This window comes from Vigna umbellata, chromosome 3 (assembly GCF_029865625.1).
Source record: "Vigna umbellata cultivar VRB3 chromosome 3, Vumbellata_1.0, whole genome shotgun sequence".
NCBI lineage: Eukaryota > Viridiplantae > Streptophyta > Magnoliopsida > Fabales > Fabaceae > Vigna > Vigna umbellata.
The window spans coordinates 1,058,875-1,084,484 of NC_142167.1; the positions used below are offsets into that span (position 1 = coordinate 1,058,875).

Consider the following 25,610-nt stretch of genomic DNA (forward strand, 5'->3'; position numbering starts at 1 on the left):
TTATTCAGCTTATAAAGTTCACTTATTTAGAGGAACCACAAGAGCAATAATCACTTATTCAGCTTGTGAGAATGAAAAATGTTGAATTTGTCAGCTGCCAACAACCACTGAGGTTTATAGTGGTTAGGCTAAGAAGAAACACAGATAACTTGCTCATACATTGATCAATTAAGAAATCAACTTTCCGAAGATCCAAGCATTGAACAGATTGGCATTTGGATAACACATAAGAGATTCCTGAAAATGTACAATTGCAACAGTCTTGGAGGATAAGCTTCTTTAGCAGAAGACCTGCACCTTCTGCAACCGCAAAGAGAAACTCATCCGAGATAACAGAATTGGACAAATCAATATCAGTTAACCTTTTCAAAGTCCTTAATGAATCGATCAAATTCAAGTCAATGGGGGTCAGTGTTAAACCAGGTCCATGTATTCTTTTCTTTTCAATGTTAAAGGCAATGGAGCTCAAACCGGGTCTGAGGCGGATCGCAGAGGCAATGCCTGTTTGAGTGATCTTAAAACAGATGAAGAATGAAATCTCTTCCAATGACACAGTTTTGGCAAAGAGAGAACAATGATTTATCAGTGATCAAATGATTACCAGAGATATTAATCTTGCGAAGATTCTCAAGCATAGAAGACAGCCTTAGAACCCCAAAACCAGATGCTTGAGAATTCAATGGGAAGCTTATGTCAAGCTTATCAAGCAATGGGAAACAGTAAGCTATGATTACCAGATGACTATCACGAAGCGAGCCAATGTTTGAGCAGATCAGAACCGTCAATTTTTTCATGTTTGAGCCAAGTTCTCGCAAGCCATCAACAGGAAGTGTTCTCTGGTTGGATAGATTAATCAAATCAAGCTCCAACCCAGATTGTGAAATTTGACGAAGCAAGCCTTCACGGTGGCCATTCAAGAGACTCGGGTCTAAGATTTTGAGCCTTGGAAATCTAAGGAACAACCGAGGAAGAAGTGGAATGGTTGGATCATACACTGTGAGAGAGAATTGAAGCCTATTTGTAATGGCAAGAAACTGCTTGCAAACCAGAGATAGAGACTCCAAATGACGATGACCAAGGCCAAGGAATCTGAAGACTGATTCCCAACATTCTTCAGGAAAATCTTTCACAGTCATGTTTTGCACTCTATCTGTGAAGCACAAGAACAAGATTAAGATGGAGGAATGGTTCAAGTGATCATGAAGTCAGATATGATTGATCAGAGGTTATTTATTTAGCAAGTTTTGGAGGTGTTAAAAAGTGGTGAGGATTTGGTAATCAAGGTGACGAAAGGAAGCTCTTGATTCAAAAAGAAGGGTCCTTCTTTTTTGTATTTGACTGGTGCTGGTCCTAATCATGAAGCTCCACAAAGTCTTTTGCCTCTTTGGCTGGCATGTTATGGTGATTTGTAGCTTTCCCTTTTGAGGCTTTTACTTTTCATACATATATTTTCATTTGGGTCAGTCAGTCTTCACATTTTTCATAGTAACAGTGTGGTCATGATTGTTGGAAGTCCCACATCGACTAGAGATAAGGCCAAATTATAATATATAAGTGAGGTGCAAACCTCATCCTACAAGCCGGTTTTGTGGGGTTGAGTTAGGCTTAAAACCCACTACTAAAATGGCTTCTATGTGCGTTTGTGTGTGACATCAATCTTTGATGTTTGTGCCTAGTTCTAGGAGAACTTCTTTTGAAAAGTTTATTGCAGAAGCAAGGGGCGCAAAGTTTTATTACAACACATTTGTTATCATATTATAGCTAGGAGATATGATTGTTAGACTCACATTTGTTCATGATAGTCATCTATTTCTCTTGTTAGATTTTTGCCTCAATTGTTTGTCATCAAGCGATATTAGATAGGTTCTCCTATATAATATTTTTAGAGAAGTTCACTACTAATTTCAACTTCATGATTCTTTTGATTTTAGTAATTAGGGAACCTTTATTGGATAGTCTAAGATGACTACTAGGTTCACAACAATAAAATTTTCTCGTGTGACGAATAATATCATTTTGCATTGTTTTAATAGAAGAACTTATTGATAGTATGAAAATGTTAGATCTTTTAAAATTTTAATGTATTTATTCTTTATATCTCTTTATTAATGATGTTTAATTATATTTGGTTAGATATTAAAGTTTATTTTTTCAAAATATCTTTGCATTTTCTAAATATAAATAATTTTATTTAAATTAGTTATGTCAAGGTAGGTTATATATATATATATATATATATATATATATATATATATATATATATATATATATATATATACTTTCATATATTAAAAAAAAAATCTTCTACGTAATATTTCACATTTCATCTCATATTTAGCATACATTTTTTAATTAAACTACGATGCAAGGAGAATTGTTTTTTCATCAAAAACTAAAATAGATATTCATATATATTATCAGTTTTGTATTATCTTAGGTTATTGCAGAAGAATAAGTTATCTAGTCCTATTCCGACTGAGATAGGAAAGCTTTTAGAGCTTCAAACCCTTGACCTCTTTGGTAAACAACTAGGTCTAGTGCAATCTTCTGCCATGGCCCTTCTTCTCCGTCTCAATCGTCGGAGGGCAACCAGCTCTCGCACCCTGTTCTTCTCTACTTCGAATTCTGATTCTAACTCCGGCTCCAACTCTCCCTTCTCTTCCCTTTTCAGAGATGTCAGGGAATGTCTCAAACAACCCTCTTCCCCTTCCTCAAACCCTCGCTCCCAACCACCCTCCGCAAACGAGATCCGAAAAAACCTCAGCGAGTTTCGTGCCAAGACCGCTCCACCTCCGCCCGGTAACCCGTCGCAGCAGCAACAACAATTCTCGTTCCAGCAAATCTACCAGCGCCACAACGTGCAGGGGAATCCCCCTAGATTGGGAGAATCGTCCTCCCCCAACATTCAATTCATTCGCGAGAGCCTGCGGAACTTGTCTGCTCCCCAAACCCCGGTGTCGCAGGGTCGTCCTGGGATGATCGGCGGCACGAATGCCTTGCCGCAGAACATTTTCGGAAAAGAGATGAGGAAAGAGGGTACGAAGTCAACGACGATGTTTTCGGCGGGGTTCTTGAAGACTTACAACGTGGAGGATTTGGGGAAGAAATTGAGGATGCTGAGGCCACAGGGAAAGGAAAAGGGTTGGTTTTCAGTGAGGGAGTTGAGTGAGAGGTTGGTGAGGTTGAGGAAGATGGAGGAGGAGCAAGCCCGTTCCAATACCCGTGATTCTACTATTGAGGTAATAAGGGGATGTCTCGCTGAGATTAATGAAGAGCAAAATCTTACCGAGAAGAAAGCTTCATGTCAGTAACTACTTTAACAAAATCTTCTTCTTGTCGTTTTTTTAACCTGGTTGATTAACTGTTTTTATGTGTGTGTTTTCCAGTACAGGGACATAGCATATTGAACCATTTGAGTGGGGCTCCAACCTTCTCTCTGGAACCTCCTATACCCCATCTTGTTGAAAAGGTAATTATTGTTACATTTTACATGTTTTGCTTTTATTTGTTTGTGTCAACCTTCGTTTCATTCTATCCACAACCTGTTATAGTGTTTTTGTTTTGATGTCCTAATATTGGCACTGTTTATTTCCAGTACTTTCATCCGGATAACATGTCCTCCGCTGAGAAGATGAAAATTGAGCTTGCCAAGGTTAGGGATGAGTTTAAAATGTCGGAGTCGGACTGCGGTTCTGCGCGTGTTCAAAGTAAGGGAAATTGCTCATTACTGATTTGTGATGTCTTTGTTTGATGAAAAAGATCTTGAAGGAAGGGATTACTTTTGCTTTGCTTGTTTATTTGCTATATTGGTCTTCGTGAAAATTGAGGTTGCTGATCCATATGAGAATGTTGATAGGCACTTGTTAGGGAATTAATACTGTCCGTTTGATGTTATGCAGTTGCACAACTTACAACTAAGATTAAGCATCTATCAGCAGTCCTACACAAGAAGGTGAGTTGTCCCTTCGTATTCCATTTCTTTTTAATATACTCTTGTGTTTATGACCAGTGACTAGAAGACTCTTCATTAGAAAATTTGTAGAAGTTGTTATCTGTGGTTCTATATACATTATTAACGGGCATTGTTGCTTAATTTATGGAGGACATTTTAATTGTGGCATCTACTTGCAAATCTAGTTTGAAATTCAAGGAATTCCTCCAATTTCTTTTGTTAGTGTTCTGTGTTCATAGAATGTAAGATTTGTTTTTTTTTTTAAAAAAACTGATTTAAAATTTTATTCCAACTGTATGATTAATTGAATGTTTTCTTTATTAGGAAGGAGCAGATTTTTGAAAACTCATCATAAAGTGTCAGGACTTTTATTTTAATACACTCTACTATGCAATGAGAGAGCCATATGATCTTATAGTACTGTTACACAGAAAAACACACCAATCATTGAAGACGTTAGTTGGTTGTTCTGTTATTTAGTTAGAACTTTGACTTGCATTATAATTATTTACTGACAAGTGATTTAACTCTAGTTTGCCTGGCATGGAGCATTACACTTTCAGTAGCAGATGATTTAAGACTGAGATTAGCTGGCTTCCCTGCCATTTTTTTTAGATATTCAGAGTTGTAGTTTCATCTATGCGAGTGTTTCAGTTGTTTAACATAGGAGACAATTTGATTTTAGCTTTATTTGATTTCTAGAGAAGGTCAAATATACTGAACGTTGTTATAACTTAATAAAATCTTGGATATGGCTGTAGACAGGATTTTTGGATTGGTGACTGTACTCTCATTGTGTTTTTTGTTTCATCTTTCTGTTGTTTATGTCAGTTGACCAGCCTATGCTATATATTATGGAAGTTATTACCCTTTATAACCAGTTCATATTTACTTTGTGAACGTAACTAATCAGATTTATTCCATGCAATGTGACCCTGTCATTTTAATAAAAGGTCCATTTAATCCGATGTAAATATAGAGTAGTATATATATATACTCTTTTCTGACTCTATTCATTCCATGGTTCTTTAGGATGTTCATTCTCGTAAAGGATTGGTAGCAATGGTTCAGAGGAGAAAAAGATTACTGAAATACCTCAGAAGAACTGATTGGGATTCCTATTGCTTTGTTATCTCTAAGCTGGGTCTTCGTGATAATCCTGATCATAGCTATAGATCTCGAACTAGTATGGCAACTTAGGGTTGCATATCTGGTGGTCAGATTAGATGAAAGAAACCCCCAACATGAACATATTGGAAAGAAAACCAGCCGCACGATGAAAAGTCGGCTGGGTTGTGCATTTTTATTGGGGTCAATCAGGTGTGAACCAAACTGCTCAAGAGGCTGAATCATTGGTTTTCAGGTCTGGTTTTTACACTACAATCCTCGCATCAATTACTGATGCAATTTCTTATTCCAGTTTTTTTGTGAGGAGATTAATATTCTGATCAGCCCCTTCAATTATTTTATGCCAGCCTTGGGTGGATTTTTGTTTTGTACAATAGTGGCAATAAGCTTTGGACCTATAATTTTGTGCACACTACTCAAAGTCACCTACCATAACCTAGAACCTTTGGGTGAATTTAAGCTAAAGTATTATTTTGACCACTCACAACTTGTCTCTTATTTACTTGCAATTCCTTAAGTGTGAAACATTATCACATTTATGAGATGTAACCCGTTTAGGGGCCTTTACTATCTCGATCTCATCCGTATAGTGGTGAATTGTATTGAATGAATTGTGATGAAGTGAGTTATAACTTTTAAATTTTTACATTATTTTTTTTATGAACCATAATAAGTTAAATTTACAATGACAGAATAATTATTCTATAATTTAAAAGCTTAGTTACACCAACTGCATCTTAACTGGAGTGGAATAATAAAATATAATAGATCATGATCTACTTTTTTATATTTTATTATTATTTTTTGTACAAATATAAATTAGTAAAACAGTTTTGGTTGCACTCCACTATTCTCTATTCCATTATCAACTACCTATTTAAAATTAAACATACAGTAAGAGCCCAAGTTGTTGGAGCCAAGTTTCGTATTTTTACATTTTTGGAAAACGTTTCTTTAATCACCAATTTTTGCCAACTTTTTTATAATGCCACGTGGCACATAATGATTGGTCCATTTTGAATTTTCTTTTTAAAATGATATACCACCGTTGCTCTTACTCTCTCCACCATTGCTTTTATGGGTCTCATCTACTGAAGTTCTCTCTCTCCGTCTCGTTCCTCCTCTCTCCATCGTGTCGAAGTTGGTTCAATAAGCACGGATTCTTGCTCTTTTCTTCCTCCATTTCCCCCTTCGTGCTCTCTCTCTCTCTCTTTCATTGGAGCTATTTTTCCCTTCTCTCCCTCTTGCAATTTTGACATCCCCCAACGTGTCAAGGTTGGTAGCACCATGAGAAAGTGCGAAGAGAACAAGTGATGCATGACTTAGGATTATTATAGGTTTTCAATTTATGTTAATTACATGTGTAGAGATTGTCATTGTATGAAGTCTTATACATGTTTTAGTATACAAAAGATTATTATTATAGATGTTGGATAATATGTACTTATCTAATATTGTATGAATAAAATTTCAATTTTGATATATTTTGTCTGTGTTTTTGGGTGACATTTTTCACTTTTTCGGATGGATGATTGAGTTTATTAGTCATGAGTGGTGTTTACTTAACCAATGAACAACATAAGTCATTCAATTGTTGAGAAAAATGACCATTTAGGTGGTTTGCACCAAGTTAGATGAAGTCCATGACTATTGGTGTCCCATGTCATGCTCTCGTAATCGATTATAAGGGGTCTTGTAATCGATTACCAGAGACTTGGGGGACAATTATACACAAAGTTTCAACATGACTCCCTAGTTGGAACAACAATACTCCCCGTGATAGTTTTTGTTCTGCTTTTCTTAAATTTTTCCATTTTTTGAGATGGGTGAGTGAGTTCAATGCTATTGGGTATGTTCCGTGCATCAATGATGATGTTAGGCCATTTATTTCTTCAAAAAAAAATGTTCATTTAGGTGGTTTTCTCCAACTGAGGTTAGGTGCATGACTATTGTTGTAACACCCCTTCTCGGAGTGTCACAGGAAATTCTTTTATTTTTTTAATTAAGAAACATGTCATCTAATGTTGTTACATTGCACAAATTTTAAAAGGAAATTTCAATAAGTAATAGATATGTAAACAAGAGGGAAATATATACGTATAAGATAACGTGCGGTAAACTTTGACCTTTGTCGACTATTTTAATTATAACTTTTCCCGCAGACCTCCAAATGATGTGATTCTTTTTTTTATTAGAAACTAGACTAAAAAATCTTTCCAACGACTACTAATTTGTAATTTTTGGACATCTGAGTATGTGTATAGTTAATTCCTTAAAGTTAACGTTTTACATATTCTTGTTAACTCTGACCTTTGTTGGTTGTTTTACTCTTAACTTTCTCCACCGAACTCCAAATGAGTTGATTCTTTTTTTGTTGGAATCTAGACTCAAAGAGCTTTCAAATGACTACTAACTCATAATTTTTAGATCACTCTACTAGGTGCAGTTAATTTCCCAAAAACAACATTTTTGTAAGCTTCCTAAATGGTCATAGACTTCACCTACCTTGGTTCAAACACCTATATGGATTGTTTCGTCCCCAATTGAGTAGGTAAAACCGAACTCCAAATGAGTTGATTCTTTTCTTATTAGAAAATAGACTAAACAATATTTCCAATGACTACTAATTTGTAATTTTTGAACATGTGAGTAGGTACAATTAATTCCTTAAAGTTAACATTTTATATATTCGTGTCAGCTGATCTTTGCTGGTTGTTTTGCTGATAACTTTCTCCACTCAACTCCAAATGAGTTGATTCTTGTTTTGTTGGAATCTAGACTTGATCTTTCAAATGACTATTAACTCATAATTTTTAGAGCACTATACTAGATGCAATTAATTTCCCAAAAACAACATTTTTTAAAGTTTCCTAAATGAGTTTACTTCCAAGTTATTGTTTCATGTTTCTTATTTTATTCTATTTTATTTTATTTCTTTATAAACTTGCAACCATCAACCATGATCAACACGAGTCATCCATTGAAAAAATGGATAAAGACAACCATATGCATAGAAAAATCACCATGGAGAGTCACGTTCTCCCAACATGACTTGCAAGTTTTTGTACAAATAGCCATTAAGCCACTGGTAATCAATTACAGATTACGTTCTCCCGACATGACTTGCAAGTTTTTGTACAAATAGCCATTAAGCCACTGGTAATCAATTACAAATACCGTATAATCGATTACCAACGCATGTATCGGATTCGTGGTGTCTTGGCTTCTTAAGCTTCTTCTCTCCAAAGGTTACAATGTCCATGGAACAGTGAGACAACCCGGTTACTTGATTTCTCAATGTTTGGATTGGATTGATATTGGAGTGAAGTTTGAGAAGCAGTTATGAGCAAGTAGTGAGAAATATGAGCACTTGCAGAAACTGGAGGGAGCTTCTGAAAACCTCACACTCTTCAAGGCAGATCTCTTGAATTACGAATCTATTCTCTCAGCAATTGCTGGATGCACTGCTGTTTTTCATGTCGCAAGTCCTGTACGAGTGTTGTTTATTTGTTATTTCTAAAATTCATGTAGTTGCTAAATTAATAATTTCACAATAGAAAGTTCCATATCTGGTACAAAAATGAATCTGTTCAATGCTTGGATCTTCGGAAAGTTGATTTCTTAACTGATCAATGTATGAGCAAGTTATCTGTGTTTCTTCTTAGCCTAACCACTATAAACCTCAGTGGTTGTTGGCAGCTGACAAATTCAACATTTTTCATTCTCACAAGAAACTGTCCTTTGCACAGTCAGAAAGTGATTATTGCTCTTGTGGTTCCTCTAAATAAGTGAACTTTATAAGCTGAATAATTCAGCAATTGCATGAGTATTCTGAATTCTCTGCAGTTGATTGAATCGAACTAGTTTAGGTAACGTTAAATTTAGTTGTTTTAACCTAATATAAACATTCATGTTAATCTCACCAATTACACGTCAGTGGATAAACTTTCTTATAATACCAAATTTTGTATTAACTTTCTTTATATTAACGAACAGGAAGAAAAATATGAAGGTGGTGGAAGAATTTATCTCCCGAGTGGAACTCTCTGGATTGATTATAAAACATAAATAAGTTACTTGCTTTGTATTAACATGAATGTATTTGTTACATAATTAAGGCAAAGAATAATGAATGGAGTGTGTAGAAAGATATGAATAAATCAGTGCATCATCATGACTGTAAACTCATGAAAGCTGAGGAGACCATCACCGTTCAAATCAAAGTGATGAATCATAGATTTGCATTGGTGAATGGATTTGGATTCACCTAACCTAGAAAGCATGGTTTGCAAGCTGTTGGGAGTTATAAAGCCTAACATCTGAGAGTCATTGTACATTTCAAAAGCATCTTCCAAATCTCTCATCTTCTCTTCTTCTTCTGCTTCTTCCATCAGCTTCACCAAATCCTCCAAACTCACAAACCCATCTCCATCAGAATCCAATTCCTCAACCAACAATTCCACATCTTTCATCACTGACTCTTCACCCTCCATCATCCCCAGCTTCTTCCTCAGCTCCCATGGAGATATCTTACCATCCCCATCTTCATCGAAATACTTCATCACACGCTCATAATCTCTCTTAGCCATTTTCATCCTACTCGATCAACAACACCTCTCAAACACGAGATAGATTATCTGATTATGTAAATTGATGCTGATTTTCATATGTTTCCTGTGGGATCTCAATATATATAGAAAGATAGGAAGGAGAGAGGAAAAGGGCTTTAACGCGCCCAAAACACAGCGTCATTGGAGAATACGATGCCAAACGAATAATGAATGGCGTGTTTGTACCGCTTTATTACCAACTATATATATCAGTACAAAACAAAGTCAATTTTGTAACTTTCACACGAGTTTGCTGCGAACCTATCTAACATTATTCTATAAAATCATTTAGTGTATGTAACACGAAGGCTTACCTGAATTCTCTTGGTAAAATATTTACACTTTCAAAACACAAATAAATTCGAATAAGAAAATGTTCAAATATTTATCTTTTAAATTTACGTTACATTAATGAAATTCATTTTAATTTTATATGTAATTTACAATACATTTCTGTTTTAAACCATATTTCTTTATTTTAAAATATATATAATTATTATTTTATAAATTTAATTAAGTTTCAAATTCATCATAGATTAGCGTATTTTAAATTAAGTTTATATTAAATATTTTTGGTCTATGATATTAAAAGATTATACTTTTTAATTCATCCCATACTGTTTAATTAAATAATAAAAGGTCGTTTTGATAGAAATTAGTATAATGATTATTTTGTACATATTTTGAAAAATGTAAGTTAATTTATATTTGTTTTTAATCATAAATATTGATTTTATAAAAAGCTATTCAAAATTATTTTTTAGTTGCAATAATATTTTAGATATATAATTTCATTATTTTAAAAAGTTAAACATATAATATAGGTTGAGTTTGTTTAAACTTAAAAATAAAATAATTTTAAAAACATTTAAAATAAATTATTCTTCTAAGTACAAAAATTACTTATATTCGGACACAATTATAAAAGCATACTTTCTTTTAATTATTAAAGTTTTTATAAATTTATTTTGATAAACTATTTAAAAAATATTATATGTAAAATAAACTTTTAATTTATTTTTTGTTTTCACATCTAAAATGTAATAAGGACTTTTGAATTTAAAAAGAAATGGTTTTTTTTCTCAAATGAATCATGATAAAAAAAAAATCAAATAAGTTATTGTTTTTATAAAACAATTCCAATATAACAAATATTTTCGTATATCAAAATTATATACAAATACACACAATTGTACAATGACTCTCAAATGTTAGGCTTTATAACTCCCAATAGCTTGCAAACCATGCTTGCTAGGTTAGGTGAATCCAAATCCACTCACCAATGCAAAGCTATGATTCATCACTTTGATTTGAATGGTGATGGTCTCCTCAGCTTTCATGAGTTTACACTCATGATGATGCACTAATTTATTCATATCTTTCTACACACTCAATTCAGTATTCTTGACCTTAATTATGTAACAAATACATTGATTTATTTTTGTTGGCCTTCTTATATGATGTTTCAGTTTTTTTTTTCCATTCATTGAACTCCCAAGTATCTTCACATACAGGAAGTTAGTGTTTCTTCCTCGTAAAATTGAAATAAAAACACAAACTTATAAAGGAAAGATATTAAGTTTTAATATGGATGACAACACATTAATTTTAAGATACTAATAAAAAAACTCTTTTTCTAGTGAATTTTTATACCAGTTGTAATTTGCCTGGTATAAAAAGTGATTTCGTAGGATAATTGTAAATATTGTAAGACTTTCTATATCGATCATAAATATAATCTATATAGAAAATGGTGTGGTGCAGTTGGATACAAAATTGGTATAAAAAGTGTCATGGTAACAAAATTGTAATAAATTAGAAAACTTTTTATACTGATTGGACACTGAACCGGTATAGTTATTGACGCATTGACAAAACTGTAATAAATTGCAAAGTTTTTCTATACTGGTTAGACCTACAATATAGAAAATGCCTTTTTATATTTGTTAGTTACTATAATCGATAGAAAATGTTTAATTTTCTTCTTCTAAACTTTTGCGTTTCACCATTCGTCTCTACACTTTTTATATGCACCTTTATATCGAGGCTTTTATCTTTGCTTTGCTTCTCCTTCTCCCATTCTTATTTCTCTAGCTTGGGATTGAGTAGGAACTAGTTCCAAGTTGTCATTCAACTAATTCTCCTTGTGCATTTAGATGTTATGAATATATCTAAGATTTTAATTGGTTATAGAGTCATGATCTCAACGCAAGTGATTAATTCAAGAAGTCATTGAGGGATTATACTGAAGTTTGATGAACTTAGGATCTAAGTGTCAAGAATGAACTTAGAGTTACATTTAAAGAGCACTCACATGATAGTGAATGATTTGCATAAGTACACAGACAAGATCAATAATGATCTAGTGAAAAAGGATGAGATGAAATTTACTTATAGCCTCTACTTCACTTAATCTATATAATATATACTACTATCAATATTTTCCAAATGCAGAAACCCAAAAACAAACTTCCATTCGATTGTACTACAAATGACTTGCTGCACTTGCCAATAGATTACACCTCTCGATAAATCTTTTAAAACTTAATACTATATTGAAGATTTTAGAACTTAAACCTAATGAATATAAAAATCACAACTCAAGTTTATTCCTTCAATCTGCTACAAATTTGGTCTTTGGGGCAACTTAGCTTGTTACTTTAGAATCGACTTTTTTTAAAGCTTGATGAAACATAATTTTTTTATAATTATTTGAAAACAAAAAATATATTTAACTGATAAAAAATTATTTTATAAATTATACAATTTAAAAGTAAATATAACTTTCAAATATAGTACAACCTAAAAAGCTTGCTGATTACCAAACAAAATGCCATCAAAATTATACAACCCATAAAAGCTAAAAATTGCTTTTAGATTATGGAATCTAAAAATAAAAACCAAATTGTAAAAGTTGAAAAGGGTTAAGAAAAGAAAAAAACTTCTAAATTATATATTTTCTTACTTTTAGATTATATAACCCAAAAATCATTTTCTACAAGTGAAATATTAATCGAAAATGACTTTTTTTCTTCTTCTAAGCTGTACAATCGTAAAAGAAGTTTAGAAAGAAAAAAATGACTTCTAGATTCTAATGCAAAAACCATTTTTAGTTTCCAAATTATATAATTGAGAAATGACAAAACAGTGATTTCATATTTAGGGCCCAGGACGAAAATAATGGAGATACAGCAAGAATTTGTCCCAGTAGGGAACTTAAGCTCACCCAGATCAAATTGCGCTAAAGTGTTTCTAAAGCCCAAAATAAGTTTATGCCAACTAATATATATATTTATTTAAATAAATTTTTCCTTAAATTTATAAATGAGGAAAATATAAATTTAGATAATTATATTACACGATTTTTATTTAATATTAATTTATATTTCTTTTTTCATTTTTATTTTTTAAAATATTTATAAAATATTTTTCATTTGCATGTATATATATATTATTTTCTCATACATAATGTATGAGATATTATAAATCCTAATTTTCATTCATAAGAAAAAAAAAGCATTCAGTATTCATCACATGTGAAATTATTATAGTAGAGTTTGCTACTTGTGCGGCACGCTTGCGCATTGCGTGTGATTTGGTAAACAAATAAGAGTGCTCCACATGTGTGGCTGCCAACATTTTATTTTTAATATCTTGAAAGTTTTTTTTTTTCATTTTTTAGTTGTTTTTGTTTATGAAAAGTAAGTTTGTTCCCACACATTAATACAATTGTACCTTTTAATATATTTGAAAGATTTTCTTTGTATTTATTTATGTAAGCATCTGAATACTAATACCTTCCTATATTAAGTAGTTACAATTTGTTAACATTTTGGTGATACCATTTTGGATATAGTGCAAACCATAAATAGTTCATACTAATACCACAATTACATTGTGTAAATTTTTCTAACAACTCAAAAAATTAACTACAATAATAACTTTTACTCCTTTTTTTTAATATAAAACTATTTAATACTTTTATGTTAGTATAAAATTCTAAATGAAATAAATTATCAACTTTCCCTGTTTCATGTCACATGAGTGGGAATTTTTGCCCCTTTAATTTGTCCCACCAAAGATAATATTTTTCTGAAGCTATTTATTTTTCATAAAAATCCAATTAAAAAAAAGCAGCTTTCCCGTTCCCATTATTGAAGTTTCTTTTTCTCAAAACCCCACCAAAAATAAAAATTATTCTGTCACCACTATTTTTCTTTGAAACAAATACTACAAATATAAATTTGATATTTTCATCTTGTTATAAATATAAACAGTAGTGTTACTCTTTCCTACCATGTTATGCTTTGTTATATGATTTGACTATATCCATATGTCTTTCTACATAGAGGTCATGGAATCCCTTACAATAATTGCAGATGATTTATTTTGCAAGATGAAGAGTGTCTTATATTCAAACTCTTTTAATTTTACTTTTCTGGTTAATGATTTCTTTAGTGTATCATGTACTAGTTATAGCTTTGGAAGATAAAAATAATGTTACATAAAAAAAAAACTCTCACATCAAATGAAATAAGATATGAAAATGAGTTTATAAACATAAAGAGAAAACAGACCTTTTAAATAATACTAAAAACAAATCCAATAGACAATGTCTTATAATGTTTGTTGACCCTTCCTACAAGTAGCACTTAACAAATCTTTTATTGATGTTTGAGATCTACACGTACTCAGGTTTTATTGATGTTTCAAGTGAACTTTCTTCTCCAAATTTATCTTATCTCGAGCTCGAGTAAAAGGTTGGTTAAGTTAAAACTGTACTTTTATCCAAGAGAGTCAAAATTCAAAATCTGTCATTTTTGGATGGCATGGATCCAAAATATAAGTGTAATAGACTGAAGAATCATCTGAATGGGGTAACCAGAATGCACATGACTATTTCTCAAACTTTTCTCAAGTGCCAACAACAGTGGTGAACTCACATGTGACACTGTCAATGGCATAGATAGATTCTCTTGGTTCTGATGTCTGTTAACTTACATAATAGAACAAGGTCCCCAATGCAGTTCCCTTCAAAGCTGAGCTTGATGGCACTAAGGTCTTTATCAAGGGATTTCAAAGTGAGCTGAAGAAAATGACCACAATAATGAGAATCTAATCTCTTCCTTAAATTAAATGTTCCATGTTCTTGAACTTCACTCATCAGATCAAGATCACACTTCAAATATTTTATTTTTATAGCTTATGAAACAACCATGTCACTTGTCCACTTAGTGGGTGTTTGTATGTGGTTATCACTGTAACCTCTCACAATTTTAATTCATTCTACCGACACAAGTCGGTCTCAGAGAAAATCATTTTTTTGGTATCATCAACTCCCATTTTCTGGGGGTCCTACACTGCAAATAATACTGCAGCTTTATCTTTAAACAAACATAACTTTTCTCAATCAGCACTAAGCAATGATAATTAAGAATCTCTTACACTTTTCTTCAGCAAATCCCCTTCTGGGGTCTAATCATTTTGGCACCACTACATGAGATTTTGATTCATTTTATCATATTTAAGGTGCATGGAACTAGCCTTCACTTTGGTTTTCTTTTGTTTAAACAAATATCATGTATGGCCCCATTAATATATAGTATATTCCTACACATACCAGAGAATATGTCAGTTGGATCGAAACAACTTTGTTTATGTCACAGACAGTGAAATTGACTGCGTAAGATTTCGTATTATACATAGATGAAACATTTTGTGAAGAGGGAAACCTATTATTGTAGAGGTTCCAAGCTGAATCTATGGATTTCTTTGCTTGTGTAATGATTTGTGACAATGATGCAGCATAGCAAATATGATGCCTGGTTATAACTAGATAAGAAAAAAATATACAACACAACCCGTGAAAAGGTAAATCCAACTATGGAGTAAAATGGCACAACAATTCAGCTGAAATCACGGTTTCTGGTTTGGTGCTATGCTTGCTTTGTCTTTTCTGCAAGAAATTAATTACCCGATCTGTGTTCTTTGTTCCAAATCTTGAAAACCATTCTCTCTTGCATTTCAAATTTTGAGGAGAAATAAATAATGGATATTCTGAAAAAGTGTTCAAAGTTCAATCTAGATAGTGTGAATTATGGTACTTCCATGCCCCCACATTTGCACCATCCTTTCTTGCCTTAACAACCAAATAGCACTTCACTTTGGCTTGTGAAAGACAACACCTTTCCTCAACCCATAACTTTTCAATTATGCATGCCTTTATTTGTTTTACATTCTACCACAGTAGCATCCCCACAGCTGCAAAATCACACTATTATTGAACATTTATTTCTCATAGCTACATGATTTGTCCCAAATGGATGAACCCTAATAATTCTGCATCATTGAAAAGCGTTGTAGCCAAAAGCTTTTCTTCCTTAACCTACCCTTTTCTTGCCCAAATGAAAAAATTGATGTAAAATTACAAGTGAGTTGTTAAAAAAGGTTTCTTTAGGTCAAAAATAGTGAAAGATGTGTATTTTCCATATTGAAATTGTGATACAGGAAATAAGCAGAGTAGGCTACAAAACCAAATGGAGTACACTCTGTTATCTCCCACTTACTTCTAAATAACTCACAGTGTTAATACCACTAAGTATAGTGACCCATACCCCTTTCTCACCTACAAACCCCAAAATAATCTTTTCCCTTAAATACAAAAATAAAAAATAAAAAAGTTCATTTTTTTTTTGCCTTTTTACTATATAAAGGACTCAAACGAAAGCAGCAAAATCACACCAGCAAATCAACAGCCATGGAAAGAACACTCTCATTCTCACTCTCACTCTCTCCTTTATTCCTGTTCCTAGTCTTCTCCCTAGTCCAAGGGCAGAACCCCAAATGTGACATACAAGAGCATGGCTCAACCCTGCAAGTTTTCCATGTGTTCAGCCCTTGTTCTCCATTCAGGCCATCAAAGGCACTTTCATGGGAAGAGAGTGTCCTCCAACTGCAGGCCAAGGACCAAGCTAGGCTGCAGTTTCTGGCTAGCTTGGTGGCTGGGAGGTCAGTGGTGCCTATTGCCTCAGGCAGACAGATTATTCAGAGCCCAACTTACATTGTGAGAGCCAAAATAGGTACCCCACCTCAGACCTTGCTCTTGGCCATGGACACCAGCAATGATGCCGCTTGGATTCCTTGCACTGCCTGTGATGGCTGCACATCAACCTTGTTTTCTCCTGAAAAGTCCACCTCCTTCAAGAATCTTAACTGTGGTGCTCCTCAATGCAACCAGGTTAACCATCTCCTTCACATTTTCTCAATCTCATCATCATCTTTTCTTCACTAAATTACACTGCCATTTACTCAGTTTTTTTAAGTCTACACGACTTTTTTATTTTGTTTTCTGCAAAACTGCTTATAAAACCATGGCAATCTAATGTTTCTAACATAATATTCCAAAGGGTCAGTATAAACAATGCATAAAGGCATTTAACACGTAGTCCTGCTTATTGTTGGTCCCCATTGCTATCACTATTTAAAATGTAGCATTCGTGCTTTGTCTCTGAGGCACAATTAACCAAAGAGAAAAAACAAACACAGCATACCAAGATCTAAATTCATTTTACCTTAGTATTGGTTGAGATGATTCATTAACTCGTTATGTTTTCTATCAACTTTGTATAATAATGGAAAAAAGAATTGGTGATGAGATGTTTAACAGAAAAGAATCATTAAAAACTTTAAAAGAATCAGAGCAGTGATTTTTGGACACTCACTTTATTAGAAATAATTACTTTATTTATAACAAACATCATGTGATATTCGTATTTTTCCTTCACTGTGTTACTTAATGGTGTTTTTTCTGAGAATCTCGTGACCCTTTTCCCACTGGAGTAGAGGACAGCACATAGAAAATTGTGATAATTGATTAAAACATAAGCATGCATGGCCCAGATTGATATTGTGTGATTAGTCTTTTTCATTTTCTTGACTTGGAAGGAGAAAGAGAGTCTAATGATTCTCTTGGCTATCATCATCACATAGACACATGAATTCCCTTGCCCCTTAGCTTGTGGGGTTGACTTACTGACCTTTTTTCCCATCCCAAATTCTAAAAATTTTGAAATCTGTGTGCCCCAGACAAGGAAGGGTTCACGAGACTTGTTTTTTTCTGCTAAACCAACCTTTTCCTAGGCACATTCAATCTTTCAAACTGTACCTTCTTATATTATTTTAATCAGATGCTGTAATATTTTTAAATAATTAAAACAATCTTAGTTCAACATTCCTTCAAAAGAAAACTTTCTTAACTTAAAAATACTCAAATATATGAAATAATTAAAATATAATTCCCTTGTATAATATGACTTTGTGATGTGAACGTTTTCAGGTGCCTAACCCTAGTTGTGGAAGCAGCTCCTGCAGCTTCAACTTCACTTATGGTAGCTCCACCATTGGTGCTAACCTGGTCCAAGACACGGTTACTCTAGCCACTGACCCTATTCCTGGCTACACCTTCGGATGTGTTCAAAAGACTACTGGGCCCAGTACACCACCTCAGGGGCTTTTGGGCTTGGGCCGAGGCCCATTGTCTTTGCTGTCCCAGACCCAGAACCTCTATCAGTCCACCTTCTCTTACTGCTTGCCCAGCTTCAAATCACTCAACTTCTCTGGCTCACTCAGACTTGGGCCTGTGGCCCAGCCCATTAGGATCAAGTACACCCCTCTTCTCAAGAATCCTAGAAGATCTTCACTCTATTATGTCAACTTGGTTGCGATTAGGGTCGGCCGGAAAGTCGTCGACATTCCTCAGGAGGCCTTGGCTTTCAATCCGGTCACCGGAGCCGGCACCATCTTTGATTCTGGTAATGCCTTCTGCCTTTTCTTATTCAACTAAAATACAAACAAAATGAAATACACTTATTTATAAAACACTAAGTTAGAAGATGGTCAAGTTTTTTATATTTTTGGTTAACATGCAGGCACGGTGTTCAGCCGGCTAGTTGCGCCGGCGTATGTGGCAGTCCGGGACGAGTTCCGGCGGCGAGTGGGGGGAAAGGCAAACCTAACGGTGACATCCCTTGGAGGGTTTGACACGTGCTACACAGTTCCGATAGTTGCACCCACCATAACATTCATGTTCTCAGGCATGAACGTAACCCTGCCACAGGACAACATTCTCATACACAGTTCTGCAGGAAGCACCACATGCTTGGCCATGGCTTCAGCTCCAGATAACGTCAATTCAGTGCTCAACGTCATAGCCAATATGCAACAACAAAACCACCGTGTGCTCTTCGACGTCCCCAACTCAAGGCTCGGTGTTGCACGTGAACTTTGCACCAAATAAAACAAGTGTGACTTTCATATGATCGTGTCTCTTTAATTACATATTGCAGAGTCTTTTGGGTGATGATGCTATTTCTTCTACTGGGTTTGGTTCTAGGATATGCTAATAAGGGTTTCTTTGCTAGCTGGCTAACTTTATAGTGCAAGATTTTGAGTTACTGATATATGTGTTGACGTGCATTTTGTGCTTAAAGTTCGTTCGTATTTATTATAGGTATGTGATGGTGTGTGTCACGGGTTTATATATTGTAGCTCTTTTGTCTTTTTATTCAGGTTGATTGAATTTTTGAGATTTCGATATTTGGATAGATAATCGTCGAGTTCACGGGTCATGTAATAAATTAGATATTTGTTTGTCGTTTCTTAATGAATAAAAGGAAACTATTTTGGTGAAAATAATGCTGTAAAATGTTCGGTGTTAGGTTGTGTTTGTATTTGGTATCGAGGCTTTTTTATGAATAGGGGGGCAATTCAACCCTCAAATATAAATTTGATGTAACTTATGTACAAATTACAATACAAGGCGTTAAAGTGTTCATACGACACTTACTTTAATATAAAGAAGTCATTTTAAGATGACACGAGTGTACCATAATTAGAACGAAATAATGTCATATTGACATGATTTTAATGTCGTATCAACCTAAGACAATCTCTTTGTACTGATGGTGTGTGGCACGACTTATCACCGATTGTAATTTTTTTCCAAACATGCACCAGATTCTTAATTTTAGTGTTAATTGTCCTATATTTGTAAAAAGGTCCATTATTAAAATTCGTATGTAATATTTGCATTACCTACATATTCAAATATGTATATAAATATTGGTAAATACATGGTTTTCTACTTTCTGGTTGGAAACGTGTTCTTCTGGAGTGTGTTATCAGGATCCCTTCTTGATTTAATTGGAGAATTTATTACTCAACCCAAAGCCCTTCCAACTCATCTTGCCGGAGCTGTCTCTGCCCAAGTAAGTATGTTACTTCATTTATGCTACTCTTCATAATAGTTCTGAATCAATAACTGAGCCACATTTTCAAGAACTATTTTAGGCTAAATTATGTTTTTAACATCTTAGACTTGGTGTGAATCCAATTTTGGATTCCCAAATTTCAAAAGTTCATTTGGGTAGTCTAATTTTGCCTAATTTTGTTACATTTTGATAGTCCTCTAATGAGTTTGACTTCTTTCTTCTGTACTCGTTGTAGGCAGATTTCTTTGTGACATACATCTTGACAGATGGTCTCTCTGGATTTTCTTTGGAGGTTCTCCAGCCTGGCATGCTAATTTGGGATATTTTCAAGTCTTGTGTTTATGGCTCTCAAAAAGAGACAAGTCCTTACCTTTATTCATTTCCTTACTTTAGAATAATCCCTTTAGTCTCTCTCTCTCTCAGTTATAATCGGCATAGTGTACGCAGTAGTGGCACCATTGTTGCTACCGTTTCTTATAGTGTACTTCTGTTTGGGCTAATGTCTCAAGATTTTGGGTTAAAATAATGTTAATGCCTTATGTAGGTTAAACTCAAGTCACAAATATATCAAATTGTTAACATTAGTGTACCAGAGGTGCCGGATGCCGTACGGAAGGACGCCCACATAGACGGCGCCATATGTACTGATAGAGGACGTCTACCCAAAGTAGAACGTCCGCCCAAGAGCTGGGCGTCCGCCCAAAGAGTGGACGACCGCCCAAGAAGTGGACGTCCGCCTTAGTTGGCCTGTCCGCCCAATAAACCGGACGTCCGCCAAACAGTCTGGACCGAGTGTCCTTAGGAACCGGACGTCCGTCCAAGGACGTCCGTCATCCGCCAGTCCGCCCAATAATCTGATAATGCGTTCACGAGCTGGGCGTCCAAGGAGTGGACGACCGCCCAAGAGCTGGACGTCCGCCCAAAGAGTGGACGTCCGCCCAAGAGTGGACAACCGCCCAAGAGCTGGACGACCGCCCAAGGAGTGGACGACCGCCCAAGAGCTGGACGTCCGCCCAAGGATTGGACGTCCGCCCGAGAGCAGGACGCCCACCTAGGGTAACATCCCTGACCGACCATCATTCCCAACCGACGCACGTTGCTGATTACACGGTTAAATGCTAATGACACATTAAAGTCCTTAACGAAGATTAAGGTATTATTGGGCCGTCCCAAGGCCCCCAAAAGGTAAAAGCCCATTACAATTCGCTATAAATAAAGGTCTCAGGTATGAACTCTAGACTAACTTGAAGAACGATGCATACACGCATTACAATCGCTCTGTCATAATACTGACTTGAGCGTCGGAGTGCCTTTAGCAGGTACCCGGCCCCTCCCCAACTCGGAGTGTGGAGTAGCACTTGGAGTAGGAGGACGTCCGCCCAACTTGGAGTGAGATGCAGCGCCGGAGGACGTCCGCCCAACATGGAGGAGGAGCAGCACCAGAAAGCGTCCGTCCGCCTTTGTGCCGTCCGTCCAATCCACTTGAAGAGCCGCAAGCGTTCGCCTGCCCGTCATCAATCAACCGTCCGCACGCCATCGACCTCCTGCAACGATCGTTCACAATTCAAGTGTGTTTTTGCGGGGTCCGCCCGGATCCAGTCGAAACATTTGGCGCCCACCGTGGGGCCGTGTGACTTCGGTTACCCAAAGGTGACCACAAGAAATGAGCACGGACAATCCCATCACCAGTACTTCATAGCCGCACGACATATGCCCTCGGCCCGTTCGGCCTCCTCATATGTAAGGACGCTCGGTCTCAGCATTGTCTCGACCGTTCAGCCTCAGCATAATCACGGACGTTCGGCCTCAACCTATTCTCGGCCAGTTGGACACATATTTTCGACCTTACAAGGTACGAACACACCCTTTAAGCTGGAAATACGATCATGTTTCCCTTATACTGCAGGTGACCAACCAAGCCGGACTTAAGCGTTCGTCCAATCCGGACCTAAGCGCTCGTCCGCCCGGATTCAAAGAGCGTTCGTCCAATCTGGACTCAAGCACTCGTCCGTCCAGCTTCAAAGAGCGCCCGTCCACTTGGCTGTAGCCAACGACCGGCCGAAAAGCTTATAGTAGCGCTCATCCATCACGCCTCATGAGGCGCTCGGCCATTGGGCCTCAACTCTCGACCGTTCGGCCTCAACATCTATTGGCCGCTCGGCCTCAACATATTATCGGCCCGCTCGGCCCCAGCGTATTATTGACCGTTCGGCCTCAACCTATCCTTGGCCGGTCGGCCTCAGCGTGATCGCGGCCGTTCGGCCTCCACATTTAAGAACGTTCGGTCTCAGCATAGTCTCGGCCGTTCGTCCTCAACATTTAAGACCGTACGGCCTCAGCATAGTCTCGGCCGTTCGGCCTCAACCTAGTCTCGGACAGTTGGCCATAGCATATTTTCGGCCTTACAAGGTACGGACACATCTTTCTTTAAACTTGAAATTCGTTATGTTCCCTTCATGGTGCAGGTAACCGGCAACAATGGCGACGAAGGGAAAGACCGTCCGCCCTACCAAACTCCAAGCTGGTGAAAAAGAGTGTTCCAACGAGAACAACTCTCAGCTTGGTTGGGCGACGAAGCGAAGGACCGTCCGCCCTACCAAACTCCAAGCTGGTGAAAGAGTGTTCCAACGAGAACAACTCTCAGCTTGGTTGGGCGACGAAGCGAAGGACCGTCCGCCCTACCAAACTCCAAGCTGGTGAAAGTGTTCCAACGAGAACAACTCTCAGCTTGGTTGGGCGACGAAGCAAAGGACCGGCCGCACGTAACTTAGCCAAATCTGGCATTCAGAAAGAGCCGGCCGTCCATAACTTAGCCAAATCTGGCATTCAGAAAGAGCCGGCCGTCCATAACTTAGCCAAATCTGGCATTCAGAAAGAGCCGGCCGTCCATAACTTAGCCAAATCTGGCATTCAGAAAGAGCCGGCCGTCCATAACTTAGCCAAATCTGGCATTCAGAAAGAGCCGGCCGTCCATAACTTAGCCATAGCCAAATCTGGCATTCAGAAAGAGCCGGCCGTCCATAACTTAGCCAAATCTGGCATTCAGAAAGAGCCGGCCGTCCATAACTTAGCCAAATCTGGCATTCAGAAAGAGCCGGCCGTCCATAACTTAGCCAAATCTGGCATTCAGAAAGAGCCGGCCGTCCATAACTTAGCCAAATCTGGCATTCAGAAAGAGCCGGCCGTCCATAACTTAGCCAAATCTGGCATTCAGAAAGAGCCGGCCGCACGTAACTTAGCCAAATCTGGCATTCAGAAAGAGCCGGCCGTCCATAACTTAGCCAAATCTGGCATTCAGAAAGAGCCGGCCGTCCATAACTTAGCCAAATCTGGCATTCAGAAAGAGCCGGCCGTCCATAACTTAGCCAAATCTGGCATTCAGAAAGAGCCGGCCGTCCATAACTTAGCCATAGCCAAATCTGGCATTCAGAAAGAGCCGGCCGTCCATAACTTAGCCAAATCTGGCATTCAGAAAGAGCCGGCCGTCCATAACTTAGCCAAATCTGGCATTCAGAAAGAGCCGGCCGTCCATAACTTAGCCAAATCTGGCATTCAGAAAGAGCCGGCCGTCCATAACTTAGCCAAATCTGGCATTCAGAAAGAGCCGGCCGCACGTAACTTAGCCAAATCTGGCATTCAGAAAGAGCCGGCCGTCCATAACTTAGCCAAATCTGGCATTCAGAAAGAGCCGGCCGTCCATAACTTAGCCACAGATCTGGTATTCAGCAGTCAACCGTCCGGCCATTTGTCCTCCAGGGTACGCCGAGTCGACCTCCTGCAACGATCGTTCACAATTCAAGTGTGTTTTTGCGGGGTCCGCCCGGATCCAGTCGAAACATTTACGGGGACCCCGCAATTCGGAGGCCATCTAGAAAATCCCTTCGCACAATAAAATTATGCTCGGGCTTGGGGGGCTTATGTAATAACAGGACCTCCCGACATAGGACGAGCATCCAGCCATGTGGACGACCGCCCAAGATGGAACGCCCGTCCAATGTGGCGAGTGTCCAAGGACGTCCGCCCAAGATGGAACGCCCGTCCAATGTGGCGAGTGTCCAAGGACGTCCACCCAAGATGGAACGCCCGTCCAATGTGGCGAGTGTCCAAGGACGTCCGCCCAAGATGGCATGCCCGTCCAATGTGGCGAGTGTCCAAGGACGTCCGCCCAAGATGGCATGCCCGTCCAAAATGACGAGCGTCCGCCTAAGATGGCAAGCGTCCAGCCAACCAAGACAGAACGTCATCCCAAAGAGGGGCCGTCCGCCCAAAGATGGAATTCAGGACGCGCGTCCAGCCATTTGGACGTCCGCCCAATATGGAACGCCCGTCCAATGTGGCGAGCGTCCAGCCAACCAAGGCAGAACGTATGTACCAGGGAGTGCAGAGCGTCACCTAAATGGCCAAATGCCCATCCGCCAACCGGGTAGAACCCCTGTTTGTAAGAGAAAATTTGAAGAACTCACATGGAATTTTATCACCACAAGATAGCACCGCACTCTCTACACTCACAAAAAGTGTTCTTCAGGAAAATGCCGAGGGACGAAACGTCTGGGAAATATGTATAACCATGGCGTCAAATCTTTTCTTATTTTAGATGCTTATTCATAATCCTACGCACACTACGTGCACTAGGACTTGGGGGGCTTATGTACCAGAGGTGCCGGATGCCGTACGGAAGGACGCCCACATAGACGGCGCCATATGTACTGATAGAGGACGTCTACCCAAAGTAGAACGTCCGCCCAAGAGCTGGGCGTCCGCCCAAAGAGTGGACGACCGCCCAAGAAGTGGACGTCCGCCTTAGTTGGCCTGTCCGCCCAATAAACCGGACGTCCGCCAAACAGTCTGGACCGAGCGTCCTTAGGAACCGGACGTCCGTCCAAGGACGTCCGTCATCCGCCAGTCCGCCCAATAATCTGATAATGCGTTCACGAGCTGGGCGTCCAAGGAGTGGACGACCGCCCAAGAGCTGGACGTCCGCCCAAAGAGTGGACGTCCGCCCAAGAGTGGACAACCGCCCAAGAGTTGGACGACCGCCCAAGGAGTGGACGACCGCCCAAGAGCTGGACGTCCGCCCAAGGATTGGACGTCCGCCCGAGAGCAGGACGCCCACCTAGGGTAACATCCCTGACCGACCATCATTCCCAACCGACGCACGTTGCTGATTACACGGTTAAATGCTAATGACACATTAAAGTCCTTAACGAAGATTAAGGTATTATTGGGCCGTCCCAAGGCCCCCAAAAGGTAAAAGCCCATTACAATTCGCTATAAATAAAGGTCTCAGGTATGAACTCTAGACTAACTTGAAGAACGATGCATACACGCATTACAATCGCTCTGTCATAATACTGACTTGAGCGTCGGAGTGCCTTTAGCAGGTACCCGGCCCCTCCCCAACTCGGAGTGTGGAGTAGCACTTGGAGTAGGAGGACGTCCGCCCAACTTGGAGTGAGATGCAGCGCCGGAGGACGTCCGCCCAACATGGAGGAGGAGCAGCACCAGAAAGCGTCCGTCCGCCTTTGTGCCGTCCGTCCAATCCACTTGAAGAGCCGCAAGCGTTCGCCTGCCCGTCATCAATCAACCGTCCGCACGCCATCGACCTCCTGCAACGATCGTTCACAATTCAAGTGTGTTTTTGCGGGGTCCGCC

General features: G+C 37.9%; 3 protein-coding genes and 1 pseudogene across 3 annotated transcripts; 2 read left to right on the forward strand and 2 right to left on the reverse strand.

Moving 5' to 3' along the window:
• Positions 1–58: 58 nt before the first annotated feature.
• On the reverse strand, positions 59–1,230 carry LOC124829975 (F-box protein At5g51380-like; annotated as a pseudogene).
• A 1,207-nt stretch (positions 1,231–2,437) lies between these two features.
• On the forward strand, positions 2,438–5,726 carry LOC124829971 (S15/NS1, RNA-binding protein). Its single transcript, XM_047303557.2, has 5 exons — positions 2,438–3,303; positions 3,387–3,469; positions 3,596–3,707; positions 3,900–3,952; positions 4,985–5,726. Exons 1-5 carry the CDS (start codon positions 2,553–2,555, stop codon positions 5,150–5,152), a joined length of 1,167 nt encoding a protein of 388 aa, XP_047159513.1. The 5' UTR covers positions 2,438–2,552; the 3' UTR covers positions 5,153–5,726.
• A 3,494-nt stretch (positions 5,727–9,220) lies between these two features.
• Positions 9,221–9,748, reverse strand: LOC124829976 (calcium-binding protein CML38-like). Its single transcript, XM_047303563.2, has one exon. The coding sequence runs from the start codon at positions 9,673–9,675 to the stop codon at positions 9,241–9,243; it is 435 nt and encodes a 144-aa protein (XP_047159519.1). The 5' UTR covers positions 9,676–9,748; the 3' UTR covers positions 9,221–9,240.
• Positions 9,749–16,409: 6,661 nt separating this feature from the next.
• On the forward strand, positions 16,410–19,276 carry LOC124844726 (aspartyl protease AED3-like). Its single transcript, XM_047321721.2, has 3 exons — positions 16,410–16,927; positions 18,026–18,500; positions 18,618–19,276. The coding sequence occupies exons 1-3, from the start codon at positions 16,448–16,450 to the stop codon at positions 18,983–18,985; spliced, it is 1,323 nt and encodes a 440-aa protein (XP_047177677.1). The 5' UTR covers positions 16,410–16,447; the 3' UTR covers positions 18,986–19,276.
• Positions 19,277–25,610: the final 6,334 nt, after the last annotated feature.